The sequence below is a fragment of the Delphinus delphis genome, chromosome 12 (assembly GCF_949987515.2).
Source record: "Delphinus delphis chromosome 12, mDelDel1.2, whole genome shotgun sequence".
Classification (NCBI taxonomy): domain Eukaryota; kingdom Metazoa; phylum Chordata; class Mammalia; order Artiodactyla; family Delphinidae; genus Delphinus; species Delphinus delphis.
In genome coordinates, this window is record NC_082694.2 from 44360247 (window position 1) to 44376308 (window position 16062).

General features: G+C 35.8%; 1 protein-coding gene across 4 annotated transcripts in view; it reads left to right on the top strand.

Moving 5' to 3' along the window:
• Positions 1–16062, top strand: part of RTN4 (reticulon 4) — a 66359-nt gene that overhangs the window by 44484 nt on the left and 5813 nt on the right. For all 4 annotated transcript variants that reach the window (XM_060026605.1, XM_060026606.1, XM_060026607.1 and 1 more), the window contains 2 exons: positions 6676–6883; positions 10333–10471. In XM_060026605.1, the coding sequence (XP_059882588.1) occupies positions 6676–6883; positions 10333–10471 (347 nt within the window). The remainder of the gene's footprint in view (positions 1–6675; positions 6884–10332; positions 10472–16062) is intronic.

Genomic DNA, 16062 nt, shown 5'->3' on the forward strand with positions numbered 1-16062 from the left:
TTGGGCTGTTTCCACTTTGGGTTATTATGAATAATGCTGCTGTGAACATTTGTGTACATAGATTTTTTTCTAGTCTTTTGGGTGGAAATTCCTAGGTGTGGAATTGCTGGGTCATACGGTAACTCTCTGTTTAACTTTCTGAGGAATTGCCGAACAGTTTTTCACAGTGGCTGAATTTTACATTCCCATCAGCAATGTAAGAGGATTCCAATCATCATCACTCTTGCCAACATTTGTCATTGTCCATCTTTTTTACTTTAGCCATCCTAGTGTGTCTGAAGTGGTATCTGATTGTGGTTTTGGTTTGCATTTCTCTGATGACTAATGACGTTGAGCATCTTTTCATTGCTTACTGGCAATTTGTATGTATTCTTTGGAGAAATTAATATTCAAATCCTTTGCCCATTTTTAATTGGTTTGTCTTTTTATTGTTGAGTTGTAAGAAGTTTTTTTAATATATTCTGAATACAAGTCTTTTATCAGATATTTAATTTGTAAATATTTTCTCCCATTCTGTGGTTGAATTTTCACCTTGATAGTGTCCTTTAAAGCACAAAAGTTTTTAATTTATTGAGGTCAATTTATCTGGTTTTTTTTTTTCTTTTAAACTGCTTCTGCTGTTGGTGACATATCTAAGAAACCATTGCCTAATCCAAAATCATGAAGATTTATACCTATTTTTTTCTTCTAAGTTTTGTACTTTAAACTCATTGGGTCTTTAATCCATTTTAAGTTAATTTTTGTATATGGTGTAATGTATGGGTGCAACTTCAGTCTTTTGCAGTTAGATATCCAGTTGTCCCAGCATCATTTGTTGAAAAAACTATTCTTTTCCCCTTTGAATGTCTTGGCATCCTTGTCAAAATCAGTTGACCATAATGTAAATGTAATTTCTGGACTCTTCATTTTATTCCATAATCTGTCCATCCTTCTGCAGCTACCAAACTGATTACTGTAGCTTTGTTGGAAGTTTTGAAAAGGGGAAGTGTGAATTCTCCAACTTTGTTGTTTTTTACAATTGTTTTTGGCTATTCTGGATCTCTTGCATTTCTATAGGAATTCTGCAACTGGTATGTCAGTTTTGGCTAAAAGGCAGCTAGGATTTTGATAGAGATTGCTCTGTAGATCAATTACCATTTTAATAATAGTGCCTTTTAATCTATAAACATGGGATGTCTTTCCATTTATTCGTCTTCTTTAATTTCTTTCAACAATACTTTGTAGTTTTCAGTTTCTGATACTTTGTAGTTTTCAGTTTCTGAGTCTTTCACTCTTTTTAAACTCTTTTTGATGCTATTGTAAATGGAATTATTTTCTTAATCCATTTTCAGATCGTTTGTTGCTAGTATAGAAATACAATTGATTTTTGTATATTGATTTTTTTTTTTTTAATCCTGCAACCTTTCTGGACTTGTTCATTAGTTCTAGTAGTTTTTTGGTGGATTCCTTAGGATTTTCCACCTACAACATCATGTTATTTGCAAATAGAGATTGTTGCATTTCTTCCTTTACAATCTGCATATCTTTTATTTTTTTTCTTGACTAATTGCCCTGCCTCCATACCCCCCCAGGACAGTGTTGAATAGAAGTTGAAAGAGGGGATATCCTAGCCTAGTTCTTGGCCTTAGTGGGTGGGGACGCTTTCAGTCTTTCACCATTAAGTATGATGTTAGCTGTGGGTTTTTTGTAGATAACCTTTATCAGCTTGAGGACATTCCTTCCATTCCTATTCCTAGTTTGTCAGGTGTTTTTATAATGAAAGGGTCTTGGATTTTGTCAGATGCTTCTTCTGTGTCTAGTTGTGATGATCATGTGGGGTTTCGTCCTTGATTCTTTTAATATGGTGTATTATTGATTGGTTTTCATATGTTGAACCAACCTCGTATCCCTGTGATAAATACCACTTGGCCATGGTGTATAATCCTTTTTATGTGTTGCTAGATTCAGATTGCTAGTACTTTGTTGAGGATTATTTTGTCTGTATTCATAAGGAATCTTGGTCTGTAGTTTTCTTTTCTTGTGATGTGTCTGCCTGATTTTGGTATCAGGATTGAGCAAACATCTAAATTAACTAATGGATATAAATTTCTTGATGGATATTAGAAGCAATAGTGTTTCAATATATTTCTCAGAAAGGGTTTTAATAAAACTTTATGACTCCCTCCATTGAGAATCAACAATCCTGGATAAACTTAATCTTCCAAAGTTTTTTCATTTAAACCAATTTAAATAATCTGAGACCTGAAATATTTGTGAGTGTCAATTAAGGTGGCTAGAAACTAATATTTTTTCATCCGTACAGCTTCACTAACAATTTCTTAAATTCCTTTACAAAAAAGGATTGAAATCCTTCTATACTTTGCACAATGACTGTGATAACAGTATAGATTGCCTCTCAGACCTTCCTATTCTAGGAAATATTACTTTTGTCTTACGTGTGCCTATCAGTACCTAGTTGTCCTGTCTCTCTTGACTCTTTTTCCCTTTGTTCCTCCTCTGTGCTTTAAGGCTCCACCAGGGCATCCCTGGGGCTTATTTCCACAAGACTCTCATGGTATCTGCTTTGAGAACTCTTGTATAACTATTTACGTATTTTCATGCAGTATGTATCGACTTGCATACCACATTTTCAGAGCTCTTCCAATTATTGAAAAGATCTCATTTCTAGGAACCATTTAATAGGTGGAAAGGAAGCAGTAGGTTATGGTTTACTGTACTTTCATGCAGTTAGGTTTATATTAGGCTGCAGTCACTGAATACTGCTGGATCATATACATGACTATTCCCATGTCATCAACTTTGGGGAAATTGACTTTATTATACCCAAAGCACCAGAATTTTAACTATCAGCTGTATGTACATATTAAGCTAGTAGGGAGGGTATTCTCTGCCCAATAGGAAAGCCTACTGGGAAAACCACACTCTTAATCAGATTCATACGGTTCTTAAAAGATGCTTTCAACAGCTTGATTAATTATAGTTTTCTACTATGGAAACATACAGGTCAAGAATATTGGAATAGAGCTCTTTTCTCCTTTTTGGATTTAACTGTAGGTGAAGTATATATATTAAAATTTACAAGTTCCTTATCAATTAACCTATCTTGTTAATTTTACTTTCTTCTTGGCCTTTATGATTCATCTCACATGTAATAATTATCTGCTTATACTCTGCCTATTCATTATATGTGCAAATGTGTAACATTTTGAAGGACTTTAATGTGCTGGGCCTTTAATTTGGCATCATACATGAGTGTGAGCTTTATCAATAGGAAGCCTGTGTTAAAAATTCATGTTGTACCACTTATTAATTAAATCATTTGGGTCCAGTCATATAAGAGCTGGCTCTCACTTTCTTGTCTGAAAGCCTGCCTCATAGGGTTTTAAAAATTGAAAGAGGTAATGTCTACAGACAGTATTTGGTATAATTTAAGTGCCCGGTAAATGTTGACTCAGGAAATAAAGGGATATGTGGAGACTGTAGATCAGCAACCTGGAAAACATTTCTTAGGCCTAAAAAGTGTATAGCTTTTCAGTCTTTTTTTGGCACCTCTCATACTGTTGTCATAGTGACATAGTTCATGATCGCTTGAAAAATTATAGGAATATGAATTTGTTGTTCTCCTAAAGCTTTAGTAATGTTTGACCAAAAAAGAAAGAGTTTCTAGGAAGGTGCATTTCAAAAACACTGATATAAATAAAAATATTTAAGCCTGTCTCCCCCCAGTAAATCTAGATCGAGAAAGGAAGCAGATATTTTAAAATTTTATTTGGCACAGATAATACAGCATTAAATCTCACTAATTTGGACGCACTGACTAGGAATTTGAATGCAAGATTGATATGTATCTTTGTACTAACTGTGAATCAGGTTAGTTTCTGTGAGTCTAGAGGAAGTAGAGCCTCATCCAAAGTTATACAATGCAGAGCCAGTACTAGAATGTGGGTCTCTTGAGTCCCAGTCACTGATATTTCCTTGCACCATAGCCATCTACATAGAAATCATAGACTACTTATAAATAATTCTTATCTAGTCATTGAAACTGTTCAAACAGTAACTATTTTATTAGGTAATTTGGTTAGACGTTAATATATGTTGTATATACCTCTAAGCCTAAGTCATTTATTTCATAATCAGGTTTTACTGACTAGTTTTCTTTTTAGCACCTTTATTGGAGTATAATTGCTTTACAATGGTGTGTTAGTTTCTGCTGTATAACAAAGTGAACCAGCTATACGTATACATATATCCCCATAGCCTCTCCCTCTTGCGTCTCCATCCCACCCCTCTAGGTGGACAGAAAGCACGGAGCTGATCTCCCTGTGCTATGCAGCTCCTTCCCACTAGCTAGCTATTTTACATTTGGTAGTATATATGTCCATGCCACTCTCTCACTTTGTCCCAGCTTACCCTTCCCCCTCCCCATGTTCTCCAGTCCATTCTCTACTTCCGCTTCTTTATTCCTGTACTGACTAGTTTTTAATGATGGTAAGGAATAGTGAGGCTATCTGCATTTATTTTTTATCACTAATAGTGATTTTGAAGGTTAATAAATGTTTTGGAGCACTTTGAGGACCAGACATTTTTACAAAGGAGGGTTTTTTTCATATAAAAGCAGGTTTGGGGTGTACCTTACTTGCTTATTCTTCTAGGTTGTCAACTTTTAGGTGCCCTATAATAGTGAAAACTTAGATGTTTTAAAATCCTTTTCCATGTGGTTTATAAAGTAACATGTTTGTGACATAACACAGCAATACAGTTTATTTAAAGTTACTCATAGGTTGACATTTTGTTTTCTTTTTCTCTGTATATTTATTTTTATTTATTTATTTATTTTTTTGCGGTACGCGGGCCTCTCACTGTTGTGGCCTCTCCCGTTGCGGAGCACAGGCTCCGGACGCGCAGGCTCAGCGGCCATGGCTCACGGGCCCAGCTGCTCCGCGGCGTGTGGGATCTTCCCGCACCGGGCACGAACCCGCGTCCCCTGCGGCAGGCGGACTCTCAACCACAGCGCCACCAGGGAAGCCCTAGGTTGAGTTTTTTGAACAGTATCAGCTCATTGAGTGTTTGCTGAATGTCAGAAAACTATTAGCATCGCTGTTATTTCTTTATTCAGTGTTTATTATTCATAGTGTAGATACACTATTTCAAGTTCTGGTCCTGTCGCAGTTGTGTTAGTATCTTGGTACAGTAGTAGAAACTAGTTGAATCGAACAAAACTGATGTAGATGTTTTCAGCAGAGTTGGAGCGAACTTGAAATAGGGAAAACTTTAATAAATAGTTGAAATCAGAGTTTGAAAACAAAGCCGTAAATCATATATAGGATGTTAAATTAATAGCATTCAAATCAAATCCTGTTTAGGAGAATGGAATAAATGTTCCCTAAACATAATAAATGTTGTTGAATCCCTGCTATGTGCGACACACTGTGATGGGCATTTAAAATATCTTAATCAGTATTCAAATGATATTTAGTAATGGGAATTTAGGGCTTCATAATAATATCTAACATTTTACAGTTCACATGCATAATTTTTCCCACAAAAGTACCCTTAACAGGGGTACCGTTAAAGTCAAATACCTTCGAGGACCTGGGGATCAAGACCAAAGCAGCCCCCAGAAATGTGATTTTTCTTTGTCACCTCCTTCATCTTAAAAATGAACAACTATTTAAAATTGTACTCGAGAGTATATCCATATTTATTTTACTGTAAGATTGCTCCCCCCACCCTAACTGTCCACAGTCCAGAAGGAGGTGAATTATGTTTAGCCTGTGAATTCAAGAGCCCCTTGGCACACTGCAGAATTCTCCTTGGGTTGTACATAACCTGATCTTGAAACCACAGGTCTCTGGTTATTTGATCCCCACAGTGGCCTGTGTCCATGGGCCAAGAGCAGACTTGTTAGGTTAAGCTTTGTCTGATTCCTTACTATTAATAAACGTTATATAACACTGCAACACATTTTTTCTTTGATACCTGAAGTTTTATGGCATTGCATGTACCTCCTCCTAGAGGGAGATAGCTTTTTAGGTAATCTAAAAAGGCTGTTTCCCTCTGTTATTTGCTTTGCAGGAAATTTTTGTTTAATGATAGCCAAGTTAGGTTACAATTTTGTTAAGTTTCTCAGAGATCTTTTAAAAGCAGAGCTGTGAAACTCATCTGTGTAGTTTTTAGTAAAGTTTTAGTTTCTTGGCATGTTTTTTTTTGAATTAGTGATTTTTCTGCAGATAAATATATTTTTGTGTCACTGAAATATCTTATTTTAGTGAGTGCATAAGATACTTTTTTTGTTATTTGAATATATCATGCATTTTGTGAAGATAAAAACCCTCAAGATGATTTTTAAGAAGCCTCTTGTTTTAGATTAGGTGTCCTGCTATGTTGGGCTTGAGAGATTTAATAATCTTGTAGAGCCAGGATGACTTGGACATGTAGGAAATAGATTTGAATGAGAAATATTTTATGGTAAGTGGAAATCAATATAAGGTGTTATGCTAATATACAGCTTAGGGTGGGTTTAAAATTTAGCTTATAAAGTTAATCTTTAGTATTTTAGGTTTTGGTTTATCTAGAGGCCTTTTTACTTTTGTGGGTGGAGTAAATATAAACGTGCCAAATACAAATGGGTAAAGTAATGTTCTAATTTCAGATTTCTTCTTTTTAAATTTTTAGTTGTTGACCTTCTCTATTGGAGAGACATTAAGAAGACTGGAGTGGTGTTTGGTGCCAGCTTATTCCTGCTGCTTTCATTGACGGTATTCAGCATTGTGAGTGTAACGGCCTACATTGCCTTGGCCCTGCTCTCTGTGACTATCAGCTTTAGGATATATAAGGGTGTGATCCAGGCTATCCAGAAATCTGATGAAGGCCACCCATTCAGGTGAGATGTTTGGAAAACAAGGCACACAGTTGGCAGCACTATAAACAAGAGTAGTATTGAGACTTCACTCTGCTATCTGTAGAGTTACAGGCATGCATTTTTTACTGCTAAAAGATAATTGCAAATGTTTGCTGAAAACCTATACCAAAAGCATCTGCATTTGAGATTTCCTAACAGTCATTTCATAGGCTCATGATGGAAAAGACTGGGTTTATGTATCATTCGCCTAACTCTACTACTTGTTAGTAATATTTATTTATTAGAAGTAGGTATTGGTTACCTAATTTTACTTGTATGGAAGCTGTATCTTTTTAACATGTTTGGGATTGGTGAGAGTTATATTTTCTTTATTGCTTACTTTTTATGCTATCTGATATTAGAAATACCTTTCTTTCCAATAGTATGTTAATGTTTTTCTGTTATGCTTCCTCATCATGTCTATGTCTTTTCTTACCATTCCTTCTCTATCTAGTTTCTTCTTTTCCTTCCCTAAGGCATTACTTTTGTATTATCCTTGGATAGCTCCTTTATTTCAGCATCTCCTTGCCTCTAAACCGTCATCTTCTTACCTTATTTTGACAAGTAGCATTATCTCTGCAATTGCTAATGGGGTGGATGCACCTCAGCTTTGGATCTTCTGACCTCACTTCATACTCGTCACGTTCCCCACCCTCACCTCCCTTTAAAAATTGAGATAAGTCTAATTCACATACTATAAAATTCAGTGGTTTTCAGTATATTCACTGAATTGTACAACTGTCACCATCTCATTCCAGACATTTTCATCACACCCAAAAGACACTCTGCATCAGTACCTCTCACAGCAACTCCCCACCCAGCCCCCCACAGCCACGAATTCATCATGTCTTTAAATGAGTCTTTTATCTCAGACTTGTCAATTTCTATCAGTTAACACCACTATTATCCTAATTTCAGGCTCCTGGTTTTCACGAAACTATGAGAATAGATACTACTCCATTTTACAGATGGGGAAACAAACTTTGAATTCAGTAACTTGAAAATGCAACTTCAAAATAGCAGAGTTATATCATGCCACAAATCGTAAAGGAATATGATTTTTAATTAGTTACACTGAAATATGTAAAAACATTGTCAAGCGAACAATTCTAAATTATCTATAAATTTTACATATTGTTTGATTTCTTAAAGAAGACTTTTAGAAGAAACTAGTGATTTCTTTATTTCCTTAGAAACACTGTCCTTAGCTCAAAGGCCTTTTATGGTTATTATAAAGTAAATTCAGCCAACATGCCAATTTAATAAGCCTTTTGGACAGTTTTCCAAGTTCTCCAGTCACAGTAAAGTTAATATCATACAGTTCTTATGTAATAACCTGTGGTCATTGGAAAATAGTGACGACTGTGCTGGCATTGCATTAGTATCACATAAATGCCAGTTGAATGAATGTAAAGATCCACAGGGTGCCATTGATGGAGAGTGCTGCCTTTGTGGCCTGCTGGCCAGGCATCCTGTCTTCAGCAAGAACAAAAGCAGTGGTACAAAGAAGCAGAATACCGGCTAAAAGTCGTATCAGCCACTTTTCTAGATTTCTTAAAGCTGCATAAATAAATTTTTGCTGATTTAAGGGTAGGTGTGAATGTTTGACCATTTTTAACTTGATAATAATAACTTGCTATTTGTTGGCTAATAAATAACAAGTGTCCTATGCTAGACATTTGTACTAATGAAGATATATTCCTAGTCCTTGACAGTTTATACTTTAGTAGAAAAAAATATACAAGTATACACATGTTTATATTTCAGAGTTGGATATGGTAATTACTGTAAGAATAATACAAAAGAAAGCATTGTTAGAGTTACATAGTAGGGTTGGGAGAGGCATCGTGTATGGATGGAATTTGAGATGGTGCTGACTGACGGTGTGCTATCTCCAGAGGTGAGAGGAGAGCACTGTGGATTGGGAAAACAGTGTGAGGAATAAAACTTCACATTAAGATGAAAAATGTTTGGTGAATGGCTCAAGTTTGAGCTACAACATTGTAGTGAGAAATAAGGTTGGAAGGATTTAGGAGGGCTGTGGTAGAAAAGTTGGAACCATAGAATCATAGAATGTTTGAGTCTGAATGGATTCAGGAAGTCTGTTTTTTAATTTTGTAGAGTTGGAACCATGACCTAAAGAAGTTCAATGCCTTTTGCAAGGTTACATAGCTAGGTGGTAGCATGCCTCCTAATTCCCACCTGAGTTCAACCTAAATAGCACTATCTAGTATAGCTCAAATAAAACGAATCTGGCATTGGCTGAAGGAGTGAATCAGAAGATAGATTAGAGACTGGTTTGGACACTGATAGACTATTCCAGTTTTTAAATAATGAGCACTTAAACTATAGTGATGGCATAGCGAATGTAAACGAGGAGGCACAGGGCTTCCCTGGTGGCGCAGTGGTTGAGAGTCTGCCTGCCGATGCAGAGGACGCGGGTTTGTGCCCCAGTCCAGGAAGATCCCACATGCCGTGGAGCGGCTGGGCCCGTGAGCCATGGCCGCTGAGCCTGTGCATTTGGGGCATATTTCAGGGGTAAAACTATGAGACAAGGAGTTATCAAAGAGGACTGTAATTTCCAGTGTAACTAGGGTCCACGGATATGGGGAGTTTCTGAGGAGGGACTGGGTAAAGAGTTGCTTCCAACAGATAAGAGAGAATCCTTAGCACTTCTGATTGCTCTAAGATAAATGGCTTCTTTGAAACAGTAACTAATGAAACAATTCTTTGCATTCCTGCCTACTTGACTTTTTCCCCCCATTACAGTTGTCTTCTTAAATTTTAACAATTCCAGCTGTATTCAGTATAGATTGGGGCATCTAAATGGACAGGAACTATTGTGTTTCACTGAGATTGACTTTTGGCAGCCATTTCACAATTGGGGGCTTGGCTTATTGGATAGTTTCCCCTAAAGATTAGGCTGAGAGAGTATAGTATTTGGAAATGAGTAGAAGTTTTGTTAGGAACAAAACTTTTTGATGGGATAACATTATGTCCTCCTGAAAAAACCAAATCCATAATAATCCATAATAATAACTACCATTTATTGAGTGCTTCTTCGTGCCTGATTGTGTTAAGCACATTACTCACTGAAATCTCAAGATAATCTCCATTGTATAAGTGAGGAAACTGAGGTTACAGGGATGACTAAATAACTTTCAAACGTTACACAGCCAGGTAAGTGGTAGAGCTTAAGATTCAAGCTCAGATAGGTCTGGTTTCAAAGCGTCTGCTTTTTTTTCTGTACCCGCGTTATCAATGAAATACCCCATGCTTGGTTTTTACATTGTGCTTAATTTGGAAAGAGTAGGCTTCCATAGTAAAATATTTTACTAATGTCCTCTTTTACAGATATATTATTGCTGATTGACAGACATCCAGGGAAAATCATCCAGTCAGTGACAGTTATGCTGTGTTTTGTTTTCTAGGGCGTATTTGGAATCTGAAGTTGCTATATCTGAGGAGTTGGTTCAGAAGTACAGTAATTCTGCTCTTGGCCATGTGAACTGCACGATAAAAGAACTCAGACGCCTCTTCTTAGTTGATGATTTAGTTGATTCTCTGAAGGTAAATTTACTTGCTTTCCATTTTTTGGCATACCCAGATTTTAATATCAGAGTTAAGAGAGTAAAATTCTATTTTCTATATTAAAGTAAATGATAAAGATGTAATGAAATCATTACTGTAAACTTGGGTTCCAAAATTCAGAATCTGATCAAATATTTAAGATGGAGGAAAGACAATTCCTTTTTAAAGAAAAATGTTATAAATTCATACTTTTAGAAATCATAAGGATTAAAAGTGAGAAGATAAAAGAGAGTTTTGGCTGTAAGAATAAAGATTATCTAATAGAGTTATTACCAGATATGATTTCATCTGCTTGACTTTGTTTTAGAGTCTAGCACTTAATTTCTTAGCTTGTGTGTGATTCATTCATACATATAAGCTATTTCATATTCTGTATACTTTCTTGGGATCTTTATTCTGGAAAAACTTTAATATTCTGAACACTTCGACTAATCACCAGTTGGTAAACTTTGGAATTTTCTTTAGTTTTTGGATCTTGCTACATAGCAGCTGTTAGAGTCTCACCTTGCAAGTAAGCTCCCCAAAGTTCAGACTGATTTAAAGCGAGCACTAAACTCGTCACGTAATGTGAACCCCAAGCACTGGGACTTTAGTGCTTTTCCTTTATGTGGAACCTGCCGTTTGTGTTGTGTGTATTATTGCCTGTGACTTAAGACGGACTTGTTTCCAATCTCAGCCTGGGTAGAAATGTACTGTGGTAGTAATTACCATAATTTCTCTTTCCCAATAGATATGTACAAGTTTGCAATTTACTGTGCAAACCAAGGATGTCATAGCAATTGGATGATTGGGTCTTTAGATTCGGTGAAACAATTTTTGAACTGGTCAGAATAGGTTTAAATGCTCAAAATGCTTTTGACAAATATCTTAGCCTTAATAGGCCAGTAAATAGACATTATTTTCAGCTGTGTGCTTCTCTCAGTTTATTAAGGCTTGGAACGTCCGTTACTAATAATATTAATGGTAAATAATTTAGTTAACTTTTATTATTATCTCTTGTGTAGATTGCTTGCATTTAGTGACTCATTCTGTAGTAGTGCTTTGAAATAATCTGATGTCAGTCTGTAAATTAAAATATCATAGTTTTGTCATTTGGGATGTTTGATTAGTTTCAAAAGGGAACAAATAATATTTGGGAGTAAATCAAATAGAACCTTGTACACATGGGTCCTAGAAGAAACCAGCTCCTATTTATTGAAGTGGTATTCACAATATATAGCTTGAGTGCTCAGGTAGAACATGTTTGAAAAATTATTGAGGGGAAGGTACTAGTGCAGTTTAAGATGAAGGGTTGTGTGGGTAGGAGTTGATTGAGAAGAAACACTGTAAATAGTGATAACAGAGCTTCAAACAGCAAAGGGCCATCTCTGAATTTGGCAGTCAAAAATTGTTGGGGGGGCTGACTTCAAACAAAGGCATCATGAAACTTGATTGAGGAGTCACTGTTTTTATAGACTTAATAAAAACTGCAACAAAAATAAACTAAAAGTCATGTTTGCAGCGTATAGCAGTGAAGGTAGCTATGTATGTCTAATTTAACATTTTTCTTGAGAGAAGAGGCATTCTTGAAGATACCTGTTTAAAAATAAAACAAATTGATCTGGGAATGATTCATTCATTGTATTCCAGTTTTTACAAATTACAATTTAAAGTTTCCCCTTGTCTTTAATCAGTTGAAAACTTATTTGTTCTTTCAGAGTTTATTGTCATCTATACACAGTCCTCTGTGTAGACAGTTATGTAGGTGTGGAAATATTTGCAAAGGCTAAGGAAGTGAGAAAATGTTAGAGGAAGACTGATTAAATACTTTAGAAAGCCTTTAAAATCTGATTTGCACAGGTATTTGAAAATAGAATATGAGGAAATTTTATTAATAAATTACATTTATGAGATAATTTCTTTTTGCTGTTAAATCTCATTTTAAAAATTTCTTCTGAAAATTACCTTGGGTTTTTGTGTGTTTTTTTTAAACAATTGTGTTATTATGAGGAAGCTAGCATAAGTGAGAGAAACAACTTGGTATATTCTTGCCTTGAGTGATTTTGCTAATTTGAAAGTAACGGGAAATGGCACATAACGAGATAGGTTACTTTCTGGAATGCTTTATTTTTATGAGTTTTTCTTATATTTTTAAAACATTCTTTGTTTCTTAATATTGGGTAAAAAAGAGCTGCATTAGAAGTGTAGTTTACTACTTTTTCTCCTTAAGGATTAGAAAAGAGAAAAATAAAACTTATTTTTTTATTAAGTTTAAACTGAGTTTTAAAAAACTTAGTTTTTTATTAAGTTTAAAACTTATTTTTTTAATAAGTTTTTTTTTTTTTTTTTTTTTTTTTGGTGGTACGCGGGCCTCTCACTGTTGTGGCCTCTGCCGTCGTGGAACGCAGGCTCAGCGGCCATGGCTCACGGGCCTAGCTGCTCTGAGGCATGTGGGATCTTCCCGGACCGGGGCACGAACCCGTATCCCCTGCATCGGCAGGTGGACTCTCAACCACTGTGCCACCAGGGAAGCCCTATTAAGTTTTTTTTGAATGGTTTTCCCGAGTAGTGTTTTTGGCAAGCCCAGAGCTCAAGGAAAGCTGCTTGGTGACTTCTCCAGATGGCAATTCATTCAGGGCTCCAAATAAATAACAGTTGTTTCAACATATTAACACTTAGAATGAACTTTGCATTTAGGTCTCAAAATCTGTTGAGGCAAAGAATAAGGTAGGATGTTAGTCTTATTCTCCCAATGCAAAACCCTCATAATATACACGAAGGGTCTTCCTAGATAAACTTTGTGGTTCTTTTTGATTCTTCATGGGGGGACTTTTAAACCTTATGTCATTGTGTGTGAGTATTATAGATTTCATTTGTTTCTTTTCACTGAATTAAGGGTACTATAGAAACACAGGATACTTGCTTAATATGTCTTAATTGGAAAAAGCTGAGGAAAAAACAACACTTGTCTGTTTTCAAAATGACTTAATAGTATTCTTTTTCTAGAGAGAGTTCCTTGAGCATTTGCCACTCTTATCCCCCATAGTTTTTGTTCGTATAGAGAGCATTTTTAAAAAGAAAATTATTTTCCCTCTAACTCTGCTACTTTTTGCCTTTTGGCTACAGCAGTTGGCAGGAGAATCATATTCTTCCTCCCTAAAGCAAGCAAAAATGGTTTTTGCAGTTCTTTTTTTTTTTCTTTCACTTTTTCAATGTAAAGGAAAAACCAATTTGCTCTGTTAAACTGATTTTATTTCCTTATATTCAGATTTTAAATTTGGAAAGTTTGCTAATAAATAGCCCCAGGCTCTCCAGTTTCCAGGTAAATTTGTGATCTTGTTAAATAACAGAGTTTTAAAAAAATTTATAGGATCCAGCTTTTGATTGGGATTACTTTTATCATATGGTTCATAGCTAGGAAAATGGAAACCACCCTGATTTCAAGAAAATGCAGTGGGAATTAAGTCTCATTTATAAATCTTTTCTCATTTAGAAAATTGACATTGTATCAAGCTCTGTGGCTTTTTAAAAATAATAGCTTTTTAAAATTTGAAAGAGGTTTCTCTATAACTCACTGTCTTTATAAGTATTTCATGCCCTCAAATTTATATAATCTACATTGCGAGATTCTGGGTCATAATCACCGCTACTTCTATTTGAAACCTTCTTCCTCAGAAGTTAAAAAAATATAGAGCCACTATTCTTACCATGTGAAATTTTTCTTCTCTTTGCTTATTATCATTTTTTTGGTGCTGTGAGAGAGAGGCTATTCTATACGTTATTCTAAAGAAATAACCAAACCCCAAGGTTCATCAGGCCTGTTGGAAAAGATTTGATGTGAGGTGGTGGTTCATCATTTGTGCCTGGTCTAGATCTCTTTTTGGTGGTTGACTTGGACAAATAAAAATAAGACATGTTCTGCAGATTTCTCCTTTTAAATTCTTGTGTACAGTTGACCCTTAAACAATTTGGGGATTAGGAACACTGACCCTCCTCACAGGTGAAAATCCATGTACAGTTTATAGTTGGCCCTCCATATCCCCGGTTCCTCCTCATCCAAGGCTCTTCTGAATCTGCGGTTCCTCTGGTATCCCTGGTTCCATATTCATGGATCCAGCCAACTGTGGATTGTGTAGTACTGTAGTATTTACTGTTGAGAAAAATATGCTGACAAGTGGACCTGTGGAGTTCAGACTCTTGTGTTCAAAGGTCAACTGTAATTGTTCCATTTGTTTTGCTTCTTTGCAGTTACCTGCAAGCTTCTAAATCCTAGAAAAGATTTCAACTGTCTATAGATTGAGCAACAATCCATTTCCCAAAAGATTAATTCTAGTCAAATATTATGGGCAAAATCACTGAAAAAATATTTCTAATTCCATTCAGTAGCATTTATTTCAAACATTAGTGTAAAATTTTACCACAGGCAAATGTTTTGATCAATCCTCAGGATTTGTTTTAAAGTGGGTTTGTTATGTTGCATGCCAGACATAAGCTAAGGGGAGGAGAATGAATGGAAAGGGAAGTAAAGGAGGAGTGTTCTCTAGGAAAATTAAGCTGTGAAAGCTGTATATGTGTCCTTTTCTTGACAAGCCTAGTGTATATCACTTTATTATTCTCTGAGAAGTCCAGAAGAGCCTGGATAACTTTCTTTAACCTAGTGATACTCGTCAACTGTGTTTAAATAACCCATTACCACCAGAAAACTAGTATAAGATAGTTGAACAAATTTAAAGCACCTAGTTAAGGTTTAATTCCATTTCTGTGATTGACCTTCTGTTAAGCTGTCTTTGAAAGGGGCTCTTGTTTTAAAACAATGGTTCTCAGCCTTGGCTGCGCACTGGAACCACTGGGGAGCTATAATACTTGGGAAGGGGAAGGGCTGGGGGTCCCATCCCCTGAAATTGTGATTTAATTTTTCTAAGGACACTGGTTGGAGAACACTGTTTTTAAAAGTTATGTCTTTAAGCTGTAAACCCTAGGCTATAGTTTTCCCCCTACGCTTACTTCTGCATCCCTTTTATTATAAAAGAAAAGCATGTGACAGTCTCCACTGGGCTCAGCTTTGGGACTTCTTGAGTAAGGCTCAGCTTTATTAGGGGGGTTCTGCCTTTTGAAACCTCAAATCCCAAGAAAAAGTCTAATACCTTTATGTACTAGATACTAAGACTAGGTGTTTTCGGCAGAGGTTCTTATTTTTCCGTCATATGTCTTTGGGTGATAAAGACTGGATTCTTTATGACAGTAGTTCTGTGACTAGCAGTGAAAATATATGTTAAAATTACAAGAAAATTTTTAGCTATGGTTGTCTGATCATCCGGTAACCATAATGTTCCAGAATTCAGTCTGAAATCTGAAAGTGAGCAAAAAAGGCCTGAATTCCAGAAATAGCTGACCCAAAAGAACATTAAAATCTAGCCCTCGGGCTCCTAGGCATTAATCAACATACACATTTTGACAGTTTCCTTTCTGGTTTCTTTGGCCCACAGAAAAATTAGACAGGAAATGGGCTGGGGAAAATGTGATACTAATGAATGAGGCTGAAGATGTCAAAAGTCAAATGATTTTCAGTGTTTAAAACTTCAGAAAAAGTT